At 40.5% G+C, this 24,655-nt stretch overlaps 1 protein-coding gene across 1 annotated transcript in view; it reads right to left on the bottom strand.

Annotated features, from left to right (window-relative positions):
- LOC124775417 overlaps positions 1-24,655 on the bottom strand; it is a 271,730-nt gene that overhangs the window by 109,199 nt on the left and 137,876 nt on the right. The window contains exons 2-3 of the mRNA XM_047250250.1: positions 17,847-17,966; positions 17,680-17,780 (exon numbers count right to left, since the gene is read on the bottom strand). Coding sequence (XP_047106206.1) covers positions 17,680-17,780; positions 17,847-17,966 — 221 coding nt within the window. The remainder of the gene's footprint in view (positions 1-17,679; positions 17,781-17,846; positions 17,967-24,655) is intronic.

The raw sequence follows: 24,655 nt of genomic DNA, 5'->3' as shown, positions 1-24,655 counted from the left end.
GGAAATCACGGGGAACCTAAATCAGGATGGCCGGACGCCGGTTTAAACCGTCGTCCTCCCGAATGCGAGTCTAGTGTGCTAGTCACTGCGCCACCACGCTCTGTTTCCATACGTGGCTACACTCCATACAAATAGTTTCAGAAAAGACATCCTGACACTTAAATGCATACTCGATGTTAACAAATTTCTCTTCTTCAGAAACCCTTTCCTTGCCATTGCCCGTCTGCATTTTATATTCTCTCTACTTCGAGTATCATAATCGATTTTGCTGCCCAAATATCAAAACTCATTTACTACTTTAAGTGTCTCATTTCCTAGCCCAATTCCCTCGGCATCACCTGATTTAATTCGAATACATTCCATTATCCTCGTTTTGTTTTTGTTGATGTTCGTCTTATATCCTCCTTTCAAGACACTGTCCATTCCGTTCAACTACTGTTCCAAGTCCTTTGCTATCTCTGGCGGAATTACAATGTGATCGGCAGATCTAAAAGTTTCCATTTCTTCTACCTGGTTTTTAATTCCACTCCATATTTTTCTTTTATTTCCCTTATTGCTTACTCAATATACAGTTTGAACAACATGAAAGATAGGCTGCAGCCCTGTGCAAGCCCTCTCTCAACCAGTGCTTCCCCTTCGTGCCCCTCGATTGTCATCTGGTCTCTCTAGAAATCGTAAATACCCTTTCGCTCTCTGTATTTTATCCCTGACATTTTCAGAATATGAGAGAGAGTGTTCCAATCAACATTATCAAAAGCCTGCTCTAGGTCTACAAATGCTATAAACTTAGGTTTGCCTTTCCTTAACCTATCTTCAATGATAACTCGTAGGATACTTATTGCCTCGTGTGTTCCTACATTTGTATGTAGATTTAATTTCAGCTTACGTCAACCTCAAAAGTCACAGTAAAAGGATATTGATAGAAAGTAACTCGTAGTGGAAGTGTTCGCACTTAGGAATATTTGCACTGTATATCGATGTCCTTCTAATGTGATTTACAATGATGGCTTAAGCCAAAATACATTAGAGCTGTACTGTTTATGAGCGTAAAAAACGTCGAAATCACGACTTTATATCAGTTTAATTTCCACTGTTTCAAGGTTTCGTAACATATTGTTGCATGTTTAGAAGAATGTTGATAACCCTATTACCAGTTAATGATCTGTTAGAATTTTCACTTAGTCAGTACTCACTTTCTTTTTCACTGTTTAGATTTTTGGTGTACCACTCGGTGTTACGTGAGAAGCTATTTCTCGTACGTTTTTTGATGTGCCTCCTAGTTATAAGAATTAATGGAATGCATATGACATTTATGAATTTTGTTTATTGTAATGGAACAAGATTTTTGCTGATGGTACACTAAGTAGCATATAGCTACCATCTTTCATGCCATCGGAAAGACAGTGATGAACTTAGTTGCAGTAAGCGAGTAGCTTGCTGACGCTGTATCTAATACGAGCTCTTATACACTCCGTAAACCACCTTACGTTGCGTGGCGTACTTGTATGGACAGACAGTACGCGCTTCAGTCTTGATCGTTAATTGTGCTCTTGGTGCTGCTCGGTACCGGGGCAGGGAAAAACTCATGAGCGAGACGACTCGAACATACTCACCGAGTGCGGTGTCAGCACATTGGAGTCGCATTCAGGACGACGACGGTTCAAACCCGCTTCCGATCATCTAGATTTAGAGTTCCGGTGACTTCCCGAAATCTCTCCAGGTAAATGCCGGAATGGTTCCTTTGAAAGTGCGCGTCTGATTACCCTCTTCATCCTTTATACAATCCGAGCTTGTGCTCCGTCCCTAATGACCTCGATGTCAACCCACCTTTCCTTTTTTCCTATGAACCTGCTCTTGAAGGAAGGGGAAGCGCCCAAGTGTGATAATGAATGGCTTGCAACGCAAACTGAATGCATTTCAAATACAAATTTAACGAATACATTATTTCGACGTCGTAAGAAACATCTACGAGTAAGCGCCCATACTCTTGGAAATCTTGCCGCGCTAGCCACTTGCAGATATGAAAGAATAAAACACCATATTTTGAGACGATGCGAAAATCTGACAGAACTCATGTCGCTCCCAACTCACTAGTTTACTCCACGGAAAACATTTTCCGTGACCGAGTTGCGAATCACAAAATGCGCCAGAAAAGAGGCTAATAATCTCACGACTGTTTGTGAAATGCTTAGCACGAGGAAGGTCATAATAGCGTCGGTGTGTATGTAGAGCCACATATCTACCGCAACATGTCTCTGTAAACAATGTTTCTAGACTTCTTGTTCTATGTGTATATGTAGGGAAAGCTGAGTATCTGGTGTTACGCGGGAACGTATTTATTCCAGTATTCTACTGGTTTATTTCCTCTTTCTCCCTCTCTCCGTCCATTTCCACTTTCACCATCTGTGTCCATCACTTCGATTCCCCCTCTCTATCCATCTCCTCCACCCCTCACTCTCTATTGATCTCCTCCTGACCCTCTCTCTGCCCATATTCTTCTCACTCTCTCGTTGCCCAACTCCTCCTCCTCCTCCTCTCTAACCACCTCCTCCACCCTCACTCTGTGTCCATCTCCTCCTCTTTCCTTGCTCTGTCCGTCTCCTCCTATTTCCTTGCTCTGTCCATCTCCTCCTCTCCTCTCCTCGCGTCCATCTCCTACTCATCCCTTTCTCTGTCCATTTCCAACGCCACCTCTCTCTGTCCATCTCTTCCTCCTCTTTTCTCTGCCCATCTGCTTCTCCCCCTCTATCCATCTCCTCCTTCCCCCTCCCTGTCTATCCGCCTCCTCCTCCCGTCTTCTCATGCCACGTTATAGCCCGCACTCCATTAGGAAACTGGTTGTTCCTACCCTCACAGTATTTCTTTCCAGATCGTAACTAATGTCTTTACTCAATTCGTTCCACGGGCTTAGGATGAGTTTTTCCCCGTGGACCTGCCCGCGTATACACACGTCAGATTTATTTTTCAAATATTCAACATACGTCACACATATTTCTTCACATACGTCATCTGTATCTTTAACGATTTCACCCAGCACTTTCATTTTCACGCAGATCAAAGTTTACGTCTTATTTCGCGAAATATGTGTTGTACAATAATATAATTTTGCAGGTGCATCTTATGGTATATGTAGCTACCTCCTGCTAAATGTGTTGTGAAAAGAGTTAGTACTAAAGAAGTAATGAATTAAAAAGTTATGCATGATGTGGCAGTTTTTCATGAGTCTTAGTGATAACCACTTCATATCTCCTGAACAACGTGTCGTACAGTGATATATTTTTGTAGGTGCATTCAGCTACTTGTAAGGACATTGTCAGCAAAATTTGTTGCGAATAGAGCTTTCAGTAAAGAAGTAATAAATTTAAAGTCATACGTGGTGCGGCAGTTTGTCATGCATCTCCCTTTTTATGGCGTCATATATGCGGAACTACGTGTCATACAATGACAATTTTGCTGACACATTCAGTACTATATTTAAGCAATATCTGCAAAACATGTCGCGAACACCATTTAGTAATAAAGAAGGAGTAAATTAACACATAAATGTTCATGCGGAATTTATACTGCATGTACAACGAAAATGCAGAAAGCAATAAATTTTTTCCCTTTGTTGCAAGTCAGTAACTGCTCTCATTCTGTGTATTGTGTATTGTGCGCTACACTACTTTCTCACTCCCACCAAAACCCCTTTGGAAAGTATACATACCTATGGTATCCTATGTATTAATTCAGGGTATCCGCTATCTCCAGACCAAATTTCATACAGATCCAAACATTCGTTTCAGGGTGAGGGTGTAAAACACACACACACACACACACACACACACACACACACACACACACACACACACACACACACACACACACACACACCCCATGACAAACTCTCGCATGTATAATATGTATTAGATTACATTAGTGCTCGCTGACTGTTCCTAAATCACTAAATGTAATTTTAAAAAAATGTATTACAAATGATTTCTTCTTTTCATTGCAGCCTCCTATCCTATTCTCTTGTCACTTGAAAATAAGAAACTTCTTCGAAACTAGACGGCAAGAGAACGGAAAAGACGATAATAATGTGCTGATTATTTCAGTAGCGCTTCCAAAGAGAAACTTGATGAATAATAAGAAATGTTATTCATTACGTTTCAACCTCCATTCTACCTTTTTTCTTAACATTACAGTTATCAATATTCCGCAGCCTTTGTAATTGGGCATTTTAGCATCATATGCAACCAAGACAACTTTAAGACGATGATTGAAAAAAATTAATTAGTTTCCAAAACCTTAGTATTTTACTTTCCAGAAACAAGAGGTGTGAAAATAAATTTCGACACTCTCGTGTCAAATTGTTGTAACACTGAACAATAAGAGCTTCAGGAGAATCTTGTATCAATGGTTTAGGCGCCTGTTCATCCAACAATAAATGAAGTAAATTCCTAATAAAATTAAACAGCTACAATGATATTGAATGACAGAACACAAATGCAGATCTAGTCAGGCCTGCATGTTGCGGTGTTGTGACTGCACTACGTCGGATCTCTATGCATTCGAACGTGGGCTCCCATGGCGAGGACTTTCGTAAGCAAGGGAGATGAAGTGTGGTAATTCGAGAGGCAGCGTATCGTATATTTATAACGATATATATTTTTAACTGTAAACCACATCGTAATATTAACTCCTCACTCGTACGGTTTGTCACTGGAGTTGGGTGACCATCTCAGTGATGCTTTCGCGTTTGCTAGATATATATAACTGACGAAAGGAGAAAATATAAGAATGCAGTAAAGGAAACAGTAGAGACGTCAAAAAATGAGAAAGACAGGAAGTGCAGAATGGCTAAGCAGGAATGGTTAGAGGATAAATGCAAGGATGTAGAAGCATGCGTGATTAGGAGACAGACAGGTGCAGCTTATACGAAAATCAAAATCTTTGGAGAGAAGCAGCTGTACGTGCCGAGTGCTTGGCTGCCGACTCTGCCACAGCCACTGTCTATGCATTGAGATAGCTTCGCCATCTCCCCCCGAAAGGAAGCGGAATGCAGTGTGTGGTTGGTGCCTGATGACCAGTACACGCGCCACACAGCATTGCGCTGCGGGTTGCCGTCCCGTCAGGCGTCTGCAGTGTGACATCCGTTGCGGTAACCACGGCACCACGATCGTCGGACACAGGCGGCAGTATCAAGCATTCGCGAAGCCACGTGACGGCGGCTACCTCCTGGTATCCACACACCGGCCACTTCCTGGTATCCACATGCAGGCCAGCCATTATAAGAGTGCCGTCTGATGCCGAATCCGAAGACGAGACTGAAACCGACCATGAATCCGAGTGACACAGACGAGTCTTCAACACTGGGCACCAGGGCCAGCACTACGCAGTGCTACCACAGACTGTGACTGCGACTGGTCCCGATCTTGCAGAGTTAACTATGGTGACAGACTGTGTGCTCTCTCACACCTTCGTCGAACTGTATTCAAAGAGCGACAATTCTTCTCATAGATCTGGTCGATCTCTTCCTGTTTTCTGTTTTCTGTCGTTTATGTTTTCTTGTAAAAAACCTTTCATTGTTAAATGCTGCTTTTTTTTCTTTGCCTGTACCATGTCACAATGGAATAGTTTGGTATGAACATCAAGGGCTCAGATGGTAAGTCAGCAGTGAGTACAGAAGGGGAAGAAATGAAGAGTAGAACGAATATATACAAGAGATGTACAAGGGAAACGAACTTGAAGAAAAAATTATAAAAACGGAAGAGGAGGTAAATGAATATGCCATCAGGGATATTATACTGAGAGAAGAAATTGACAGAGCACTGAAGGATCTAAGTCGGAACAAGTTCCCTGAAGTAGACGACATTTCCTCAGAATTATTGAGATCCTTGGAAGAGGCAATAGTGTCAAAATTATTCGACCTGGTATGCAGGATATATGAAGGGCTTATTTCAATAGTGGTACAAGTCCATTTTTGTTCATTCTGAGATACAGAGTACTAAAGTTAAATGAGCGCTGAAAAATCTGCAGTTGAGATACCAGAAATAGTCAAGCATATGGCTTATTTCTAGAGATGAACGTTTCTTTCTGTTTGTTTGGACCATTAATGTCAGAAGCATTATAGACAGAAAAGTGGAGGTAATGCACTTGTACCACTATTGAAATAAACCCTTCATATGAGACGTGCGAAATATCCTCAGACGTCAAGAAGATCGTAATAATTTCACTTCCAAAAAGGGTAGGAGCTCACAGGGGTGAATATTATCGAATTGCCAATTTAATACGCCATGGTTGCAAAATACTGACACGAATTATTTACAGAAGAATGGAGAAACTGGTGTAGGTCGATCTTGCAAGGAAATCCGAGACAATCCTGACTGATCTTAAAAGATAGCTCATGGAAAGGTAAACCTGCATTTACAGCATTTTTGGATTTCATGAGACCTCTTGACAATATTTATTGGATTACACTCTTTGAAATTTTGAAGGAAGTATGGATAAAATAAAGGGAGTGAATATTATGCACAACCTGCACAGAAACTGGTCAGTAGTTACAAGTACTGAAGCGCGTGGAAAGGAAGCAGTAATTGAGAAGAGAGTGAGACAAGCTTGTAGCCTATCCCCAGTGTCATTCAATCTGTACATTAAGCAAGCAGTAAACAAAACGAAGAGCAATTTGGAAAGGAAATTACAGTTCAGGGAGAAGAAAAACTTTGAGGTTAGCCTATGACATGGCAATTCTATCAGAGACAGCAAAGAGTTTGGAAGATCGGTTGCATGGAATGGATAAGGTCTTGAAAAGAGGTTATAAGATCAACATCAACAAAAAAAGACCACAGTAATAGAATGTAGACCAATTAAAACAGGTGACGCTGATACATTATGTAAACGCCCTCTCATTTCCGTCAGTGTTAGGGATATATTTCAGTAGTTCTTTCTTTCATATTAATTTTTAATTAATGTCATTTGAAATAATTAAGTAGAAATTTTAATTAAAAAGAAGTAAAATGACTAAGAACAAAGTTATTAACGAACAAATCTGTAATACCAAAAATGTTCAAATGTATGTGAAATCTTATGGGACTTAACTGCTAAGGTCATCAGTCCCTAAGCTTAGACACTACTTAAGCTAAATTATCCTAAGGACAAACAAAAAAATGGTTCAAATGGCTCTGAGCACTATGGGACTTAACATCTGAGGTCATTGGTCCCCTAGAACTTAAAACTACTTAAACCTAACTAACCTAAGGACACCACAATTACTGTCTAAGGACAGGATTCGAACCTGCGACCGTAGCGGTCACGCGGTTCCAAACTGAAGCGCCTAGAACCGCACGGCCACACCAGCCGGCCAAGGACACACACACGCCCATGCCCGAGGGAAGACTCGAACCTCTGCCGGGATCAGCCGCACAGTCCATGACTGCAGCGCCCAGACCGCTCGGCTAATCCCGCGCAGCAAAGCTGTAATACCATAGTTCGATTTGGCCTATATATACAAACATCACTGTTAGCTTTTACTATTCCGATTACTGTTCTTATTTCCATCCAGATTCCTGTTCTGTGATTACTTTTATTCTGTTGTTGCAGTTGCTTCTATTGCGTGTCGTGTTAAAGTACTGAAAATATAACAAGTTATTTTAAAAAGTGTAGCGATCATTTTACGGAAGTAAATGCCAAGTCGGCATAATTTTCGTCATCCAAAGACAGAGACTTCAGTTTATTTAAAGAGAGAGAAAAGGAGATTATTTACTAATTAGAACTGAAGATTTGTAATATTTATGGAATTATCAAGTGCAAAGTAAAAGATGAAATTAACTGCATGTTAGTGTGAATATTTGCAAAAGTTAACAGTATCGATATCGACATTCAAGTGATAGTATAAAATTTCAGTACTGCAGTCAGTTAAAATCTCTGGTCAGACGTAAACTGTAAGCTAGCTGAAACATCTTGCTGAAACATTTTGATAACTTGTGGATGAATATTTATTGACCTATCTGCAGGAAAAAAGTATAAAGACTATAAACTTTGCAAACCTATAAGTACAAATCAGAATCATTAGTGCAGGCCATATAATTACGTCGACGCAGCCTGTTCTGTAGCGTGTGTAGTAAACAGTTCATAAGTATAGCACGCAGTGACTATGAACTATTTAAATTCAATTTAAACGAGCTGTGTCTTCTTGAAGAGAGATATTGGTTCTTAATCTGTGTTCTTATAAGTGACCAGAATATAATAAGTGAATAAAAGGTTCGTCGGCACGTTATTCAAATAAAACAAAATAAGAACTGGCATATTCCGGCAACACAACGTACGATTTACGTCGAAATCTGCACACAGGACGACGCCACAGCCCAAGGGAACCACATATTAAAATATTTACGGTCAAGACCATGACAAAACAGCACCAATTTCAGTTAGCAAATGAGACACTAAACGTGGCCGAATTGAAACAGGTGAAGAGGATAGAATTAGATTAGGAAATGAGATACTAAAAGTAGTCGATGAGAAATCTGTTGACATCTAACGTAAGTGTAAGTAGTAGGATGTCTTTTTGACAGTGGTTGGATGGAGTGTAGCTTTTTACGGAAATGAAACGCGGACCATAAGCAGTTCAGACAAGAAGAGACAAAAGTTTCTGAAATTTGAAGTTACAGAATAATTCTGAAGGTTTAAGTGGGTAGATGGAGTAGCTAATGGGTAAGTACTGCACCAAATTAGGGGAAAAAAACATAGGGCGCTAGTTGACTCAAAAAGAGGGATCGCCTGATCAGTCAAATCGTCTGGCAATTGAGGGACGTCTGGGGTACAAAATTGTAGAGGGAGACCAAGATGTAGTGCTATAGAAGGATGTCGAAAATTACATAGACTGATATGATAAAGAATCGGCAAAGAAAAGATCATACGGAAATATTGGCAAGGAAAATGGCCATGTTGATAGGGCATATGTTGACACATCAAAGAATATCATCCATTGTAGTGTGGGACATGCAGAGGGTAAAAACTGTGGAGGAAGGCAGTGGCTGGAGTACCTCCAGCAAATAATCGAGGACGTTGGGTTCAAGTGCTATTCCGAGATGAAGGTGTTAACACATGAAAAGAATTCAGCCAGTAAACTAATGATTCCGAAAAAAGTTGTTCATAATATATGCAGCGATGAGCCAGAACATTACGACAAATGTAAAAGTTTCATCTAGTGTGTGTGTATGTGGAACACCGCGTTTGTGACGATTAAAGTTTTTAGAAATAACTAAATTCAGCTGTCTTTTGCTGATGGTCCAATTTTTATTACACCATGACCGATTCCGATGTGCCTAGCGGATCGTTATTAGAATCCAATAACCGTTTGTGGCATCATGGGGGTCGTGTGGCTGTGGCAAGAAACAAAAAAACGAAACAATTACGCCCTAAGTGTGGTGAGATATCAGAAATTATTAACATTGTAGGACGGACTTAAAGATGTTTCCTACAGTTATTAGCAAGTTATTGTTTAATTGGTAACAAATACAAAATCGTGACTAAAGATAACGTTAAAAAAGTTTGGTTGGAGCAGCGATTTTCTTTGGACATCGCTCGCACTTTCACTTACACATTGACGACAGTAAATATAATGAAATATTTAAATGAAATTTATTATCGCACAAGTAATTTGTATTAATGATTGGAAAATTAACATGTCCTGTTTACAAATTCTAAAAATGTAAATAGCACATGTTAGTTTTGCAATAAGTAATACATGTTACTTTAGCCGAACGGTCTAAGGCGCTGCAGTCATGGACTGTGTGGCTGATCCCGGCAGAGGTTCGAGTCCTCCTCCCTCGGGTATGGGTGTGTGTGTTTGTCCTTAGGATAATTTAGGTTAAGTAGTGAATAAGCTTAGGGACTGATGACCTTAGCAGTTAAGTCCCATAAGCTTTCACACACGTTTGAACAATACATGTCACGCATACTAGTGGTGACAGTATTCATTAAGTTGGGGTGTTAGAGGCCTTTGCTACTAATCGAAGGTACCTTGACCGATGTGGACTACACGAACATTACTGCAGACCAGCTGCATCCCTTCACGTTTGACGTCTTCCCTGACGGCAGTGGTGTCTTCCGGCAGTATAACTGCATGTGTCTCTAGGCCAGAAAAGAGTTACAGCGGCTAGAGAAGCATGATAGTGCACTCATGTTGATGTCTTTGTAACCAAATTCACATAGTTTGAACACTATAGAACTCGTAAGGGACGCTATCGGTAACATACTAAGGACTGGCTACACCATCTCACGCAGATTCGCTGCTGTATTGCGTTTAAAGTTGTACCAACACGGTGTTAAAAATGCGGTCATAATGTTTTGGCTCCTCAGTGTATTTGAAATTGTGAATGGAAACTGCTCAGATTTGCGCGCCAACATGCGGATGCATCGTCCTATATCAATGGGCGATGTTTTCAGTATGACAAGTTATGATTTACTGAACTGACGAGTCACTGTTTTAACGACTATATAGTATATTATGTGTTGTTATTCTTTGTAATATTTTAACACACGAATCTTTTCTGATTATTTCTGTTTGTTTGTTAGCATCAGGGTGAAGAGGAAAAGAAAATTAGCACAAAGCAAAGAAAAAAAAACCTTTAGAAATACGCAAATGAAACGACTACAGCAAATGGCCACGTACGACTTTACTTTCCTCTCCTTTTTTTATTCCACCCGGTCTCTACCGTGTGCTTATTGTAATAATAATTTGTATAGGGGATTTGAACACAGATTCAACGAGGAACTGTTCGCCACTCTTGAACTGCACTCAGCATAACGGTCAGCATGGGAAAGTCAGTACCTCCCCTCATGCTGGACATCCAGTAGCACCTATGTGTAGAGCAGATTGCCTGTATCCGGATTGAATGTGCCATGTGAGCGAGTGCAAGCAGCTCAATATGGATGAAAGATTTGTAAGCGACTTAGTTGAGAGTGGCATTATAGCCACACTGTGATGTCAACTGAGTTTAGCTGATTTGAAGATCAGCATATGTCTGTGGTTGTTGCTTCCATTACGGTATTGATGATTTTGTGCCCGGAGAAGCGAGCGAAATTTTAAGCCGTGCAAAAGTATTTCCGTGACAACAAACACAACTGTGTAAATCACGTTTCACGGGAGGTACATTACCGCGTTTTCTTCAGTTTATTATGATTTTTTGTAGCGTCACACCAGCGCTGTAGATTGGTAATATACTGTCAACAGCGTGGAAATACGAAATGTGTTAGGAAGGCTAAGATAACTGAACAGCCAATTTCTTTGCTTGAAAGTATCTTGAAATAATTACGAAATTGGATGGGAAAGCTGTAGCATAGGCCACATAAGGCACAGAAATTTTTAAATAAAATGGTTACGATAGTGGAACTGTGTACGTTTCTCAAAAAAGTATTCACAACAGTAACATACAAAGAAATCAGTTTTCTTCAGCAGTTACCAATAGAGGCGTGACAGAGTACCAGGAAACAGAAAGAAAATAAAGAAAGAGCACCATAATTAACGAAGTCTGATACTCATTATGAGCTAATGTAGCTCATTTTCTGTATACCCAAGAGAAATCTCACGTAAAATGGGAATCATAATTCAGAAAGAAACGGTATGAAACTCGCCACAAAATTTGCTGGGGGTCATACGGTGTTTCAATCTAAGACAAGCCACATGCGTAAGATGTCTTTCAGGAGTGTGTCTCTTCCTGCAAAGCAAAATACGAGTATGTTGACGTATAGTTAGGTCAGATGAAGTCCATAAAAATTATCTATATGCTAAGATATTGTATAGTATTTGAATAAGTATCTTAGCAACTAAAACTGGAAAGATGAAGCTCGCCTGCAATATACCACCTAGTGTAAAAATGCAACGTGAAACAGCTATGTACTGATATTACGTGGGATACAATTTTACCTATATGCAGGCAGTCTACTGAAAGAGAGAACCAGCAACTCAGAAGTAACATATATATATATATATAAACAATTTACCAGACAAGAGATTACAAAGTAAAACAAGTTGATAGGGAAACCTAGAGTGTGCAACAAGAAACTAGGTGGTTTTGTACTGAGGGTATACATGGAGGATTTCGTAAGACCAACACTGAATTTCATATTTGAAAACTTATGTTATGTTTCGAAATTAATGTCCAAAATTCTGAAAAATTTTACGTAATTTCTTTGTGTGACGTCTTACGTGAAAATTCTAATAGCAAAATATGACTGTGTACTTTTCCTACTTTAACCAGCATTAATGGAAGAAAAGTGTGTGGAAATTTATTATTGCACAGAGCTCTGCAACAACGGACGGAATTCTGACTTCAATGTCAAGTTATTCGCCTTTTTATCTAATTTACGTAAGAAGAACGGTCGCGTCATCTGGAATTTCACATGTGCGTGACTTCTCACCATAAAATGAAAGACGACTTATGTGTCATGAATAGGATTCAGCAACGTCAGATTAATTCCCATAATGGTTAAACAAAAGTGAGCGTCAATAGGAGCACGTTCAGAGAAATAGTAACATTAACTGTGTGACATGTATGGGCAATGAAGGATATATTTTAAGTAAATGTTGTCAAAATGAGTATGTAAAACTATGTGTGACTGACTTATCGTCTTACAGTTTTTTCATTACTTGTGAGATATCATATTACTGCAATGCATTTCAAAGTGACGTCAGAATGCAATCTGAATGTAAACTTGCTGAATGAGCATTTCCACCGTTAAATATAGATGACACCTCTATAAACTGCGTAACAAGCACAAATTTTATAACAATGAATACTGATTTTCAGCTGAAGATATGTGAACACAAGAAGATCCTTGCAAACAGAATGTCATCAGCATGTTATGCTTTTAGAGTCCTGTCGTCAATGTGTAACGTTAAATATCTTTCAGTCACATGACATTCGTATATTTACTCAGTTCTTAGTTATGGAACGTTTTCCTGAGGAACAAATGGCCAAAATATGAACTGTTTCCAAAATACAGAACATGGGCACAAGGATAATAACCACTATGAAGATCTGTTCAAAACAATGGTGATTTTAACTGCAGCTTGCGCGTACATTTACCAGTCAGTCGTGCACATCGAAAATAACATTAATAATTACTGCACAGGCAGGTATGTCCATGACTATAGAATAAGATCTAAGCTGAACTTACTTTTACCAAGAGAGGATAAACCTAAATCTCAAAACAGCATCTTCTATAAAAGAATACATTGTCTACGGAGATTAAAGGTATTACTAAGGAGGCTAGTAAAAAAACAAAAATCTGTTAAGCAATACAGACCGTAAGTGAAGGATTACATGAAGAGCATAGAGTGGAGTGTAATATACAGGGTAACGGAAGTAAATGATATTACCGATTATAAAACATCTATCATTTCACATAACTGTCGCACACAATGTTTTTTCTTCTTTTTTACTTTAGTTTATTTTTTCTTTCTTGAAAACGTTAAACCCAAAGCTAATCAATGTGTAGCAACAAAACCTTATCCTCTTTCTGATATTAACTTTACATTCATTATAGAGTGGTGGCGCCTCAGATTAACTGGCTAGAAAATGAGGAGTTGCGATATAAAAAATGGAAACCAGACATCGTCGCTATGGTCCTGATGTCAGCTGATAGTGTGTAGTAATGCAAAATAAATAACTTATACAGTCAAACGGTGGAAATTTCATTTAAACATTATTATGTGACTATTTCCCAAAAATATGAAAATATTGTATATGTAAACTGTCAGTCAAGTCGGATATTTATTCTGTTGCCAGCTGTCAAAACGATTACATTTTATTTTGGTTGTGTCGGAGATTATTTATTTTGCGTATGAATGCAAAAGAGAATCTGTATTTAATTTTACTATAACAACGAAATACAATGCAGCAAAGTTTTAAAAATGTTAAATACTGATTGAGGTGGGAGTGAATATGAATAAAACAAGGGATTACGATCAAAGCGGATCGTAAAGACGTCGAAAGCGACTAGCGGCTTGGACGCACCGGCACATCAACAACCGACGACATCGAGGATAAAGTGAAAGTAATGAAACAGAGAAGTCGCTGGTGATGATGGCACAGGAAATGGTTTATGTCCCAAAAATTTGTGTTTGGAGTATGAAAATTGAGACGGAAAGATTTGTTCAAAAATAGTTGAATTTGGTACAAAAACAGAGGTGGATGCAAGTTGCTTAGGAGTAGCTACATGAAGGCAACAATGATGCAGAATTACTGAAACGTATGATAAATGGAGACGAAACATAGTTTTTCGGATCTGACGTCGAAACTTAGGTTCAGTCGTCCCAACGGAAGCATGCTGGATAGCCAAGACGGGGAAATGCTCGACAAGTGTGGTAAGTGTGATGGTTATGCTCACTGTTGTCTTGGATTGGCGACAGTTTGTGTGAAGCAATCTGAAAAAACATTCGGATTTGTGGTGACAGTCCATGGGTTTTGCATCACGATAATGCACATGCCACACTTCGTTTCTTTTTAGTGAATTTGTGGCGAGAAACAATACTCTTCAGATTCCATATTCGCCGGAGATGTCTTTTTTTATTCTCAAAAATAAAAAAAAACTTTAAAGGGCCGTCCTTTTACAAGGATAAACGAGATTGCAAATGTATCTTTGAGAGAGCTAAAAGCTGTCCCAACGATCGAGTTACAGAAGGGTTTCGGGGACTGAAAAAAGAGCATCGTATGTATGTATATAATGGGAGCTTTAATAGCTATTAAATGAGATAGCTAAGGAGATAGCATTACTTTTTGGACATGCCTCGTATAGTGAACGACAAAGACAAGCTTGAAGTAAGACAGATATACAAAACATTCTAAAAAGATAAGTATTCCAAATAATCCTCAGAAAGTATTTGGGCACATTTCCGCCCATGAGGCTTTGTTAGAATCATCACAGTGATGACCTTTTCGAATTAGAATATTCCTGGCACAGTATGAGCAGTCATAATGCTGCAGGCACCTGTAATTTTTACAATTCTTATCTCCTCATGAAGGGGAGTACCCATGACTTTTTGGCTTAAAGGTGAAAAGGTGTATTTTTTTTAGTGTTGATTCAATCTTGAAAATTGCAAATGAAACCAAGTCACCTTAAGACACGTAGAGAAGTGTGCGCTGTTACGACACACATACTTGAGGCACTTGTGTACTGTAGGGCACTATTTTAGAGGTCGGGCAACTGCAGCCAAAATTGCACATGGTGAATGTCCGCACTGGCTGTTTAAATACTACTATGAAAAAGCCACTATCGGTTTGCATCAGTAGAGATGCATCTTCAGGTGATCTGTACAAGGAATTAAAACATTACAGTACTTTTAATAAAAGACATGTACTACAATAAAGCCTCATACAGCAGTGACAGCTACGTACTCACAATTTTTTTTAAAAGTCATAGTGTGGCGAAGTGATTGGTTAGAGCCAAGTTATATCGTTCATCGTGAAGATAAAACCGACAGCACTCTAAAAACAGTTGCCTATTGTTAAACTGACTGTGACAGCGTGGCTCCTGTAAGTGATAGGAAACCGGGTAAACCTATTTAAATTTCTGACTCCTGTATAATTACGGGTACTAACTAAAAACTCCACATTAAGGTGGCTTAATTTAGACAGATAAGTGTAATGGTGACTTGAATGTCTTACCATATCACAGACAACAAAGAAACGCGCACGGCGCCAGTGTAAGCTGTACTGATGGGTCGATATTACGAGTTACGTGTGCGAGGTGGTGCTAGCACCGGTCTCGGACCGGACTGATGCTATGACTCGAAAGGTCGGGGTTCGCTTTACAGTGCGTGAAATTTACGTAAATTACGTGTTATGTGGACATTGGGATTCCTTTTTTTAAAACCGTTAAAATCTTCAAAATACAAATACAATCTTGAAAAAACTGAACTAGTAACATGTGAACTGTGCTGATTATTGGAACGTTGTTTGCTGGAACTGGTCATCACAATAAATTCTTTACAATAGCGATCTCGGGTGTTTGAAGTTGCGCTTCTGTTTCGACGATAACATGAATTTTTTGAGTGCTGCGAGGCGTGTTTTTTAAGTAAGTAAAGTTTTGAAATTAAAAAAAGTTCCTAAGATATCTGAATAATTTTAATTTTACATGAAAGCCTGTACCTTAATCTACGCACTGAGGCCATTACAGTCTGATTCTTCCGCGTTTACAGACTGAGTGTTTAAGATGCCTCCGATAATCGTGAGTCCCGCCGACTGTGAAGTACGGGCTGTCATAAGATTTCTTAGTGCTAAGGGCCTAAAAGTGATCGACATTCATCGTGAGATCTGTGCAGTTTACGGAGAAAACATTACGAGTGATGGAATGGTAAGAAAGTGGGTGAGAGGATTTAAAGGTGGCCGCACAAATGTGCATGATGAACAACGGAGTGGGCGTCCTTACTCGTTAATGAAAGTTTGGTGCAGGAAATGGACCATAAGGTAAGAGAAAACAGGCGCTTTACGATTTTCTCCTTGCGGGATGACTTTCCCAATGTTTCTCGTAGTGTTTTGTATGGCATTGTGACCGAGCACTTGAATTACGAAAATTGTGCGCACGTTGGGTACCGAAAATGTTGACGGATATGCACAAAACCAAACGTTAGGACAGTGCATTGACTTTCCTTGAGTGATACCATAACGACGGTGATGATTTCTTAAGCCAAATTGTTACGAGTGATGAAACATGGGTGGCCCACGTCACACCAGAATACAAGCAACAGTCCGTGGAAGTTGAGCAAGAGCATCGTTTTCCTGCAAGACAATGCCCGTCCGTATGTGGCGAATCAGATCAAAGATCTCATCACATCTTTTCGAAAGGAAACTCTAGATCATCCTCCGTACAGCGCCGATCTTGCTCCCAGTAACTACCGTCTGTTCCTGCACTTGAAGAAATACGTGGGCGGTCAGCGTCTTCAAGATGATGATGAAGTCAAAACAGTGGTGACGCAGTGGTTAACAAGTCAGGCGGCAGACTTCTATGAGGAGGGTAGATTAAGATACAGGCTTTCATGTAAAAATAAGATTATTGAAATAACTTAGCACGTCTTTTTTTAATTTCAAAACGGTACTTACTTAAAAAATACGCCTCGTACATTACACTACTTTTTAGAACTAGCAAGCGTGCAGTGCATCCAAAGTATTTCACGGCACATAAAAAAGTTCTTTTATGTCCATTTACGACAACTGGGAACAAAATTAAAAACTGAGTCTTGCGAAAACAAGAACCACAATAAAGAATAACAGCGTTCTCAGAGATGCATCAGTTAGGTGTATGGTTAGGCTAACTATTGTCTACATCGACAATCAAAATTGGATAGCAGACTTCTACAGCGCAGCTCAGTCTGTACATTGAGAGAAATTTCGGGGAACTTTCTTAGTAACCGGTAAATTTCAACAACCTCTAAAATGTTAAGTATAATACACTTATTTTAATAGTGCAGCACCTGCAAATTCGAAAGGAAGTTAGTAAGCGAATGGTCTGTTTCATGTAGATGGGGGCTTAAAGCTGATGTTGAGCCTGAGTTGTTACTATGTTCTCTAAAACGGATCCCAAAGCTTCTTTCTGCCTGTCCTACATTTCAGGAATCACAATCTCTACACTTTTTAATAAAATTATGTCAACAGGCAGTGCGGATGCTTTTTATTCGCCACAGTGGAGGGTGGTTACCTGGTACCGGAGACGATCTGCCACGTGCCGTCCCTGGCGCTGAGGTTGGCCGCGGGCGGCGGCAGGCGGGCCTCGAAGCCGGCGGGCACGCCCCCGCGGCCCTGCAGCCGCTCCGCCTCAACCACGACGGCTGCCGCCCCCGCCGCCCCCATCGCCCCTGCGCCCACTGCTGCCGCCCCCGCTCCTAGTCCAGCGGGAAGCGCCTCCGCCGGCGGCGGTACACCGCCCGGACCGGCGAGGATGTGCGCTACCTGCCCGTTGTCCAGGAAGCTGTAGTCCTCAGCCTGCTGGAACACACCACAACCACAACCACTCCCGTAGCACATCAGGTCTCCAAGTCAACAATCTCGCTTAAGCTTATCAGCACTCATTTCTCTCAATCTACATCTAAATCTATATAGATACTCCGCAATCCACCTTACGGCGCGTGGCTGGTGGTACCTCGTACCACTACTAGTCAGTTCTTTTCCTGTTCCACTAGCAAATGGAACGAGGGAAAGCGACTGCCTGTGTGCTCCCGTATGAGCCCTAATTTCTCGTACTTTATCTTCGTGGACTTCACGCGCAGTGTATGTTAGAGGCAACAAAATCGTTTGCAGTCAGTTTCAAATGCCGGTGCTCTAAATTTTCTCAATTGCGTTCCTCGAAAAGAAAGTCGCCTTCCCTCCAGGGTTTCCCATTTGAGTTCCCGAAGCATTTCTATAACACTTACATGTTGTTCGAAACTACCAGTCCGCTTCTGAATTACTGCTACGTTTTCATTTAATCTGGCCTGGATTAACACTCGAGCAATACTCAAGAACTGGCCACACTACCATCTTCTTTACAGATGAACCACACACTCGGAGAATTCTCCCAACAAACCGAAGTCGACCAATCGCCTTTCTTACGATAATCCTCACATGCCCCCTCCATTTAATATCGCTTTGCAATGTTACGCTCGGATAGTTAAACGACGTGACTGTGTCAAGCAGGACACTACTAATTCTGTATCCCAATATTAGGGGTTTGTTTTTCCTAGTCACAGGCATTAACTTGCGTTATTTCTACATTTAGTGTTACTTGCCAGTCATCACACCAACTAGAAATTTTGTGTACGTTATCTTATATCCTCCTACAGCCACTCAAATTCGACACCTTACCGTACAATACAGCAGCATCATCATACAACAGCAGACTGCTGCCCACTCTGTCCTCCAAATCATTTGTATATATGGAGAGTAACAACGCTCCTAACACACTTCCATGGGGCACTCTTGACGCTACCTTTGTCTCTGATGGGCATTTGCCGTCGAGGACAAGATACTGAGGTCTATTACTTAAGAAGTCTTCGAGCCAATCACATATCTGTGAACGTATTCTATATGCTCGTAGAATCTTTGACAGGCTGCAGTGGGGCACGGTGTCAGACGCTTTCCGGAAATCTAGAAAATGGAATCTGCCTGTTGCCCTTCATAGATAGTTATCAGTATATCATGTATGAAAAGGGCTAGCTGCGTTTCGCACGAGCGATGCTTTCTAAAACCATGCTAATTCGTGGACGTAAGCTTCTCGGTCTCAAGGAAATTTACTATATTCGAACTGAAAATGTGTTCAAGAATTCTGCAGCAAACCGATGTCAGCGATATTGGTCTGTAATTTTGTGGGTCCGTTCTTTTGCCCTTCTTGTACACAGGAGACACTTGCGCCTTTTTCGAGTCGCTTGGGACTTTGCACTGGGCGAGAAATTCGCGATAAATGCAGACTTAGTAAGGGGCCAATGCCGTCGACCACTCTTTGAAAAACCGCATTGGGGTTCCATCCGGATCTGGTAACGTATTTGTTTCCAACTCCTTCAGTTGTTTCTCTACGCCAGGGATGTTTATTAGTATGTCGCCCATACGGGAGTCTCGCCCTTCATCACTTTGTTATACGGGTTGGATGTAAAGTCAGTAGCTATTTTTCATTTTGATTTTCCTAGAAAGTAGCATCATCTTGTTCCGGGGTGTAATAACGTTGACTAGGTCGACGTTTAGCATTTATGATTTCTGAGGTTTGAAGAGCGAAAACCAAAACCATGGCTGGTTACTCACAGTAGCTGCTAGAAGTGAGATTGCCGCCAGGTATGAATTTCAGCGTTTGATGGTGCAAGTTCAGAGGAAAGCATCACTAAACTCCAGGGCAATAAGAAATGTCACAGGAATAAAAAAAATTTCACAAGAAATTAGTGACAACTGGCAGTGTCAAAGATGCAAGTCGATCTGGAAGACCCTCAGCATCCAAATCGGAAAACAATGTGAATATTATTCAGCACATCTGTGAACAGAGCCCTTTAAAGTCAACAAGACAAGCTGCTAGGAAAACGGGATTGTCAAGTCACGCGGAAATCACCATTTAACGAGTGATTTAGATTTTCGATGCAGGAAGCCACATTCCGCGTAGCAACTGTTCGACGGGAACCTCGACAGAAGAATGGAATTTTCAGAGATTATGCTTGATTGAGGAGACGGTTATCCCTATCTGTACGACAATATTCTGTGACCTACCGAAGCGGTGTTTCACTTTGGAGGTTTTGTGAACCGTCGCAGCTGATATTATTGGTCAAATTAGGATCCAAACGTACAGAAAAGTACAGAAACGATAAGACTATATACGACAGGAAGGATAAATGTCAGGTTGATTTACTTTCCTTGAATGGATGGCTGCAGAAGTTACGTTAGGTAATTGTAGACAAGTTGGGATGTTTTTGTACTGGACTGGCAGCTTGCCAGGAATGGAAACGGTAGTGTTACTGGAATCAAGTTGGCAATGATACAAGGAGATATTCAGTGTGGGTGAGTAAAATGAGTGATTTTATAATTTTAATTCTCTTTAATCCCTGATTGCAAAAATTTCGTCAATTCTAGTCTGAGACGACCATGATGTTGTCATACGTATATGTCCATCTCGCTATATTGCCATAATTGGTTTTATTCTGTGAAATTTTTTACATATCGACCTTCAGGTGTGAAGATGGTCATCACAGACCAAAATCGATAACCACTACTTTCTTTTTTCAAAAAAAGGAAGAAAAACGATGCAGTTAAGTAGGTGGAGTGCATGGTGTTCATGGATTTGAAGGACGTTAGGCAGAATTAGAATGAGGATGATATCCAGGCGACATTGGCATACGAGAGTCTAATCTTATTATGGCTTTGTAGTGCCCGAAATAGATAGAAGAATTCAATCCCCATGTTGAGTCGATTGGTGCTTTTGGTCCATTGTTTGATTCATAATGCTTGAATAGCAGGTGGAGTCTATACGTCGGTCTAGAGTTGAGAGTTCGTCCGAATCCTATATTGCGTATACCACAGAACAAAATGTAGTCTTTTGTGGTCCACTTCTCCTAGCATTATTACTGAGACTGAACCTGCACTCAGAAAACTGTAGTGGACTATTCAGCCTGTACTAACAAGGTCCAGTAAGAGGAGGAAACGTAAATTAACTCACTTCAACGCGAGAAACATTTCCTGGAACGTTAAAGTCTTTATTACGTAACTGAGTTGCGAAATAGCGGTAATCTTCTCCCTCTACCCCATCATCGAGTAGGGCCTCATTGGTACCAACGTCTGACACCTACATCTAGATATGTGAGGCTGTAATACATGTGGTTCGAGTCCAATTAAAAGCCTTATGCTGGCGCCCAGGTTCGACAGTCGGCGCCATCTTTTACTGAACATTTACCTGTGCTTCTGGTGATTCGCTCCGCAAACCACTGCGCTGTTCGTGGCGGAAGACACCTCACACCAGTCAGCGAAATTTTACTCTAATCCATTCGCGGATTGAGTGAAATAGTGCATTCACCTTCCCTGATGTCTATATTACGTATTCTTTCCATTTCACTGCGTCTGTAATTTTATTATTGGGTGCTATTGAGTTCTCTGTCTTTATTGTCGGCATTTCTTTGTAACTGTCCATATTCGAAAAAGTTCAAAGAAGGGCAGCCCGTTTTGTATTATCACGAAATAGGGGAGAGAGTGTCACTGAAATGATACAGGATTTTTGATGGACATAATTAAAACAAAGGCGTTTTTCATTGCGGAGGAAACTTTTCACGAAATTTCAAACTTTCTCCTCCAAATGCAAAAATATTTTGTTGACGCCGACCTAGATAGGGAGAAACAATCACCATGATAAAATAAGGGAAATCAGAGCTCGTATGGAAATATATAAGAGTTCGTTTTTTCAGCGTGCTATACAAAATTGGAATAATAGACAACTGTGAAAGTGGTTCGATGAACCCTCTGCCAGGTTCAAAATGGTTCAAATGGCTCTGAGCACTATGGGACTTAACTTCTAAGGTCATCAGTCCCCTAGAACTTAGAACTACTTAAACCTAACTAACCTAAGGACATCACACACATTCATGCTCGAGGCAGGATTCGAACCTGCGACCGTAGCGGTCTCGCGGTTCCAGACTGTAGCGCCTTTAACCGCTTGGCCACACCGGCCGGCCCTCTGCCAGGCACTTAAATGTGATTTGCAGAGTATCAATGTAGATGTAGATGTAAACGCAGAAGGATTACTACCGCAAGTGGAAATTTTGTACTAGTCTTACACTTTCCTGATTCACAGCCGAGGTTACTTCCTCTTCTGTTGATCATCTGCCGTCCAGTATGGTATACTGATTTCTATATTTGTATCGATCCAGTCAGTTATCTGCGAAAATACTCTATATGACTCGTTTGTAGTAAACGATGCGGTACGTACTCGTCGCCGCTCGGAAATCTGGGAAGACGGAAGCTACTTGTTTAACGGCGTCTCTTATTTTCGGAATATGTTGTACCAATAAAGCGAGCTGTCATTCATTCGAGTTGTTTTCCACGAAAATGGAAGCTTCTTTTCCTCCAGTAACGTCGTAATGTAGATAAAATTAATTTTGAATTACGGGTGAGCCGGCTTTGCATTGGTCTGATGTGAAACCCCTAGACTCTGATTTGGGACAAATTACAGAGAAATGAGACGGACTTCGCACACGGCTGTAAGACACTGGTTGATGCGGTTGATGCTTTGAGCTGACGTGAAGCAATTGCTATGGCTATGTATCAATAAATCGTTTTTCTCGAAGTATTTCATAATGTTCGATAACAGAGTAATCCAAAACCCAGCTGCAAATGGTATCATTGATGTGGATTAATAGTTAAGCGGGTTACTCTTTTTTTGTGTACTGGTGTTATCGAACATTATGAAATACTTCGAGGAAAACGGTTTATTGATACATAGCCAGCGCGAATCCAGAAAACATCGATCTTGTGAAGCATAACTGGCTCATTATTCATACGGGGTAATGAGTGTCATCGATAGTGCTCTCTTAAGAAAGAAACATTCTCGTGTGGCTGGCAACATTTCACGTAAAATACTATATTATGTTCTTCTGGTACAGCTGTTATTCTCATACTTATATTTAAAGCATCCATTTCACAAGGTATCTTTCCCGACAGACCGAACTATGCAGTTGTCAGTCACAACAAAAAATGCTGTCTCATAGGTATTGGTAAGTATGGATCTGTTCGGCTGTGAAACACAATTAACTCTTCATCCTTAAGAAGTAATGAGTGCTGTCGACATGAAATCTCAAGTTGATCCTGTATTTCTAAATTTCAACTCGTTTGACATCGTTTCTCACAAGCGTCTCCTAATCAAATGGCATTCCTATGGAGTATCGTCTCACTTGTGCGACTGGATTAGTGATTTCATGTGAGAATGGATATAGTTCGTAATAACTGACAGAAAATCATCGACTAAACAGAAGTGCTTTTTGGCGTTCTCCAAGGAAGCATTGTAGGCCTTCTGCTAGTCTCCGTTTGTAAGAGCCTATACGTTTTAGCAAACGAACTGAGCAGCCATTTGAGATTGTTTGATGCATTGGCTAGCCCGATGAACTCGCATTCGGGAGGACGAGGGTTCAAATCCGCGTCCAACCATTCAGGTTTAGCATTCCGTTATTTCCCTAAATCGCTCCACGCAAATACCCGGATGGTTACTTTGAAAGGGTACGGCCAATTTCTTTCCCTCCCTTAAAACAAAAAGACAATCAGATCTTTTGCTCAGTCTCAAAGACCTCGCTGTCGACGGGATGTTAAATCCTAGTGTTTCTTCCTTCTTAGATTGTTTGCAGATGTTTCTGTAGCTTAACGTCTAGAAAGCTCGCCAGAAGATAAATAACAAAATTATTTGCACAAGATATCTTCATGTGCGAAAAGTATCCATTGACCCTGAACAGCAAGAAAGATAAGGTCATCCACACTAAAAAAAAAAAAAACGTTAAAGTTTTGATACAGAATAAATCACACAAATTTAAAGGTTGTCGGTTCAACCAAATACCTAGGGATTACAACTACGAACAGCTTAATTTGGAACTAGCACATACGTAATGTCGTGAGGAAGGTGAACCAAAGACTGGATCTTGTTGGCAGAAGATGCAACAGATCTACTAAAGAGACCGCCTAACTACGATTGTCCGTCCTCTTTTGGAATATTGCTGATTTATGGGATCCGCATAAGACAGAACTGACGGAGGACTTGGAAATAGTTCAAAGAAAGGCATCTCGTTTACTATTATAACGAAATAGAGGTCAGAGTGGCACATATTTGAGAAACGAGTTGGGATTGAAATCATTAAAGAAAAGGCCGTTACGTTTCAGCGAGAGTTATTCGGGAAATTTAGATCACCAACTTTTTCTTTCGAATGCCAAAATATTTTGTTGACCCCCACGTACACAGGGAGAAAAGACCATCATGAAAAAAATTAGAGAAGTCAGATCCCTCACAGAAAGATTTAGGGGTTCGTATTTCACACACGCTATTCGGGAATTGAACTGCCGAGAAATAGTCTGAAAGTGGTTGTGTGAAATCCCTTCCAAGCACGTAAATGTGCACCGCAGAGTATTCATGTAGATGTAGATTCCAGATATTGAATCCGTTGTCCTGCAGGAAATGAAGTGGGTAGTCGTGAGTG

The sequence above is a fragment of the Schistocerca piceifrons genome, chromosome 2 (assembly GCF_021461385.2).
Source record: "Schistocerca piceifrons isolate TAMUIC-IGC-003096 chromosome 2, iqSchPice1.1, whole genome shotgun sequence".
NCBI classification, from domain to species: Eukaryota; Metazoa; Arthropoda; class Insecta; order Orthoptera; family Acrididae; genus Schistocerca; species Schistocerca piceifrons.
This window is presented reverse-complemented; position numbering and strand designations above follow the sequence as displayed.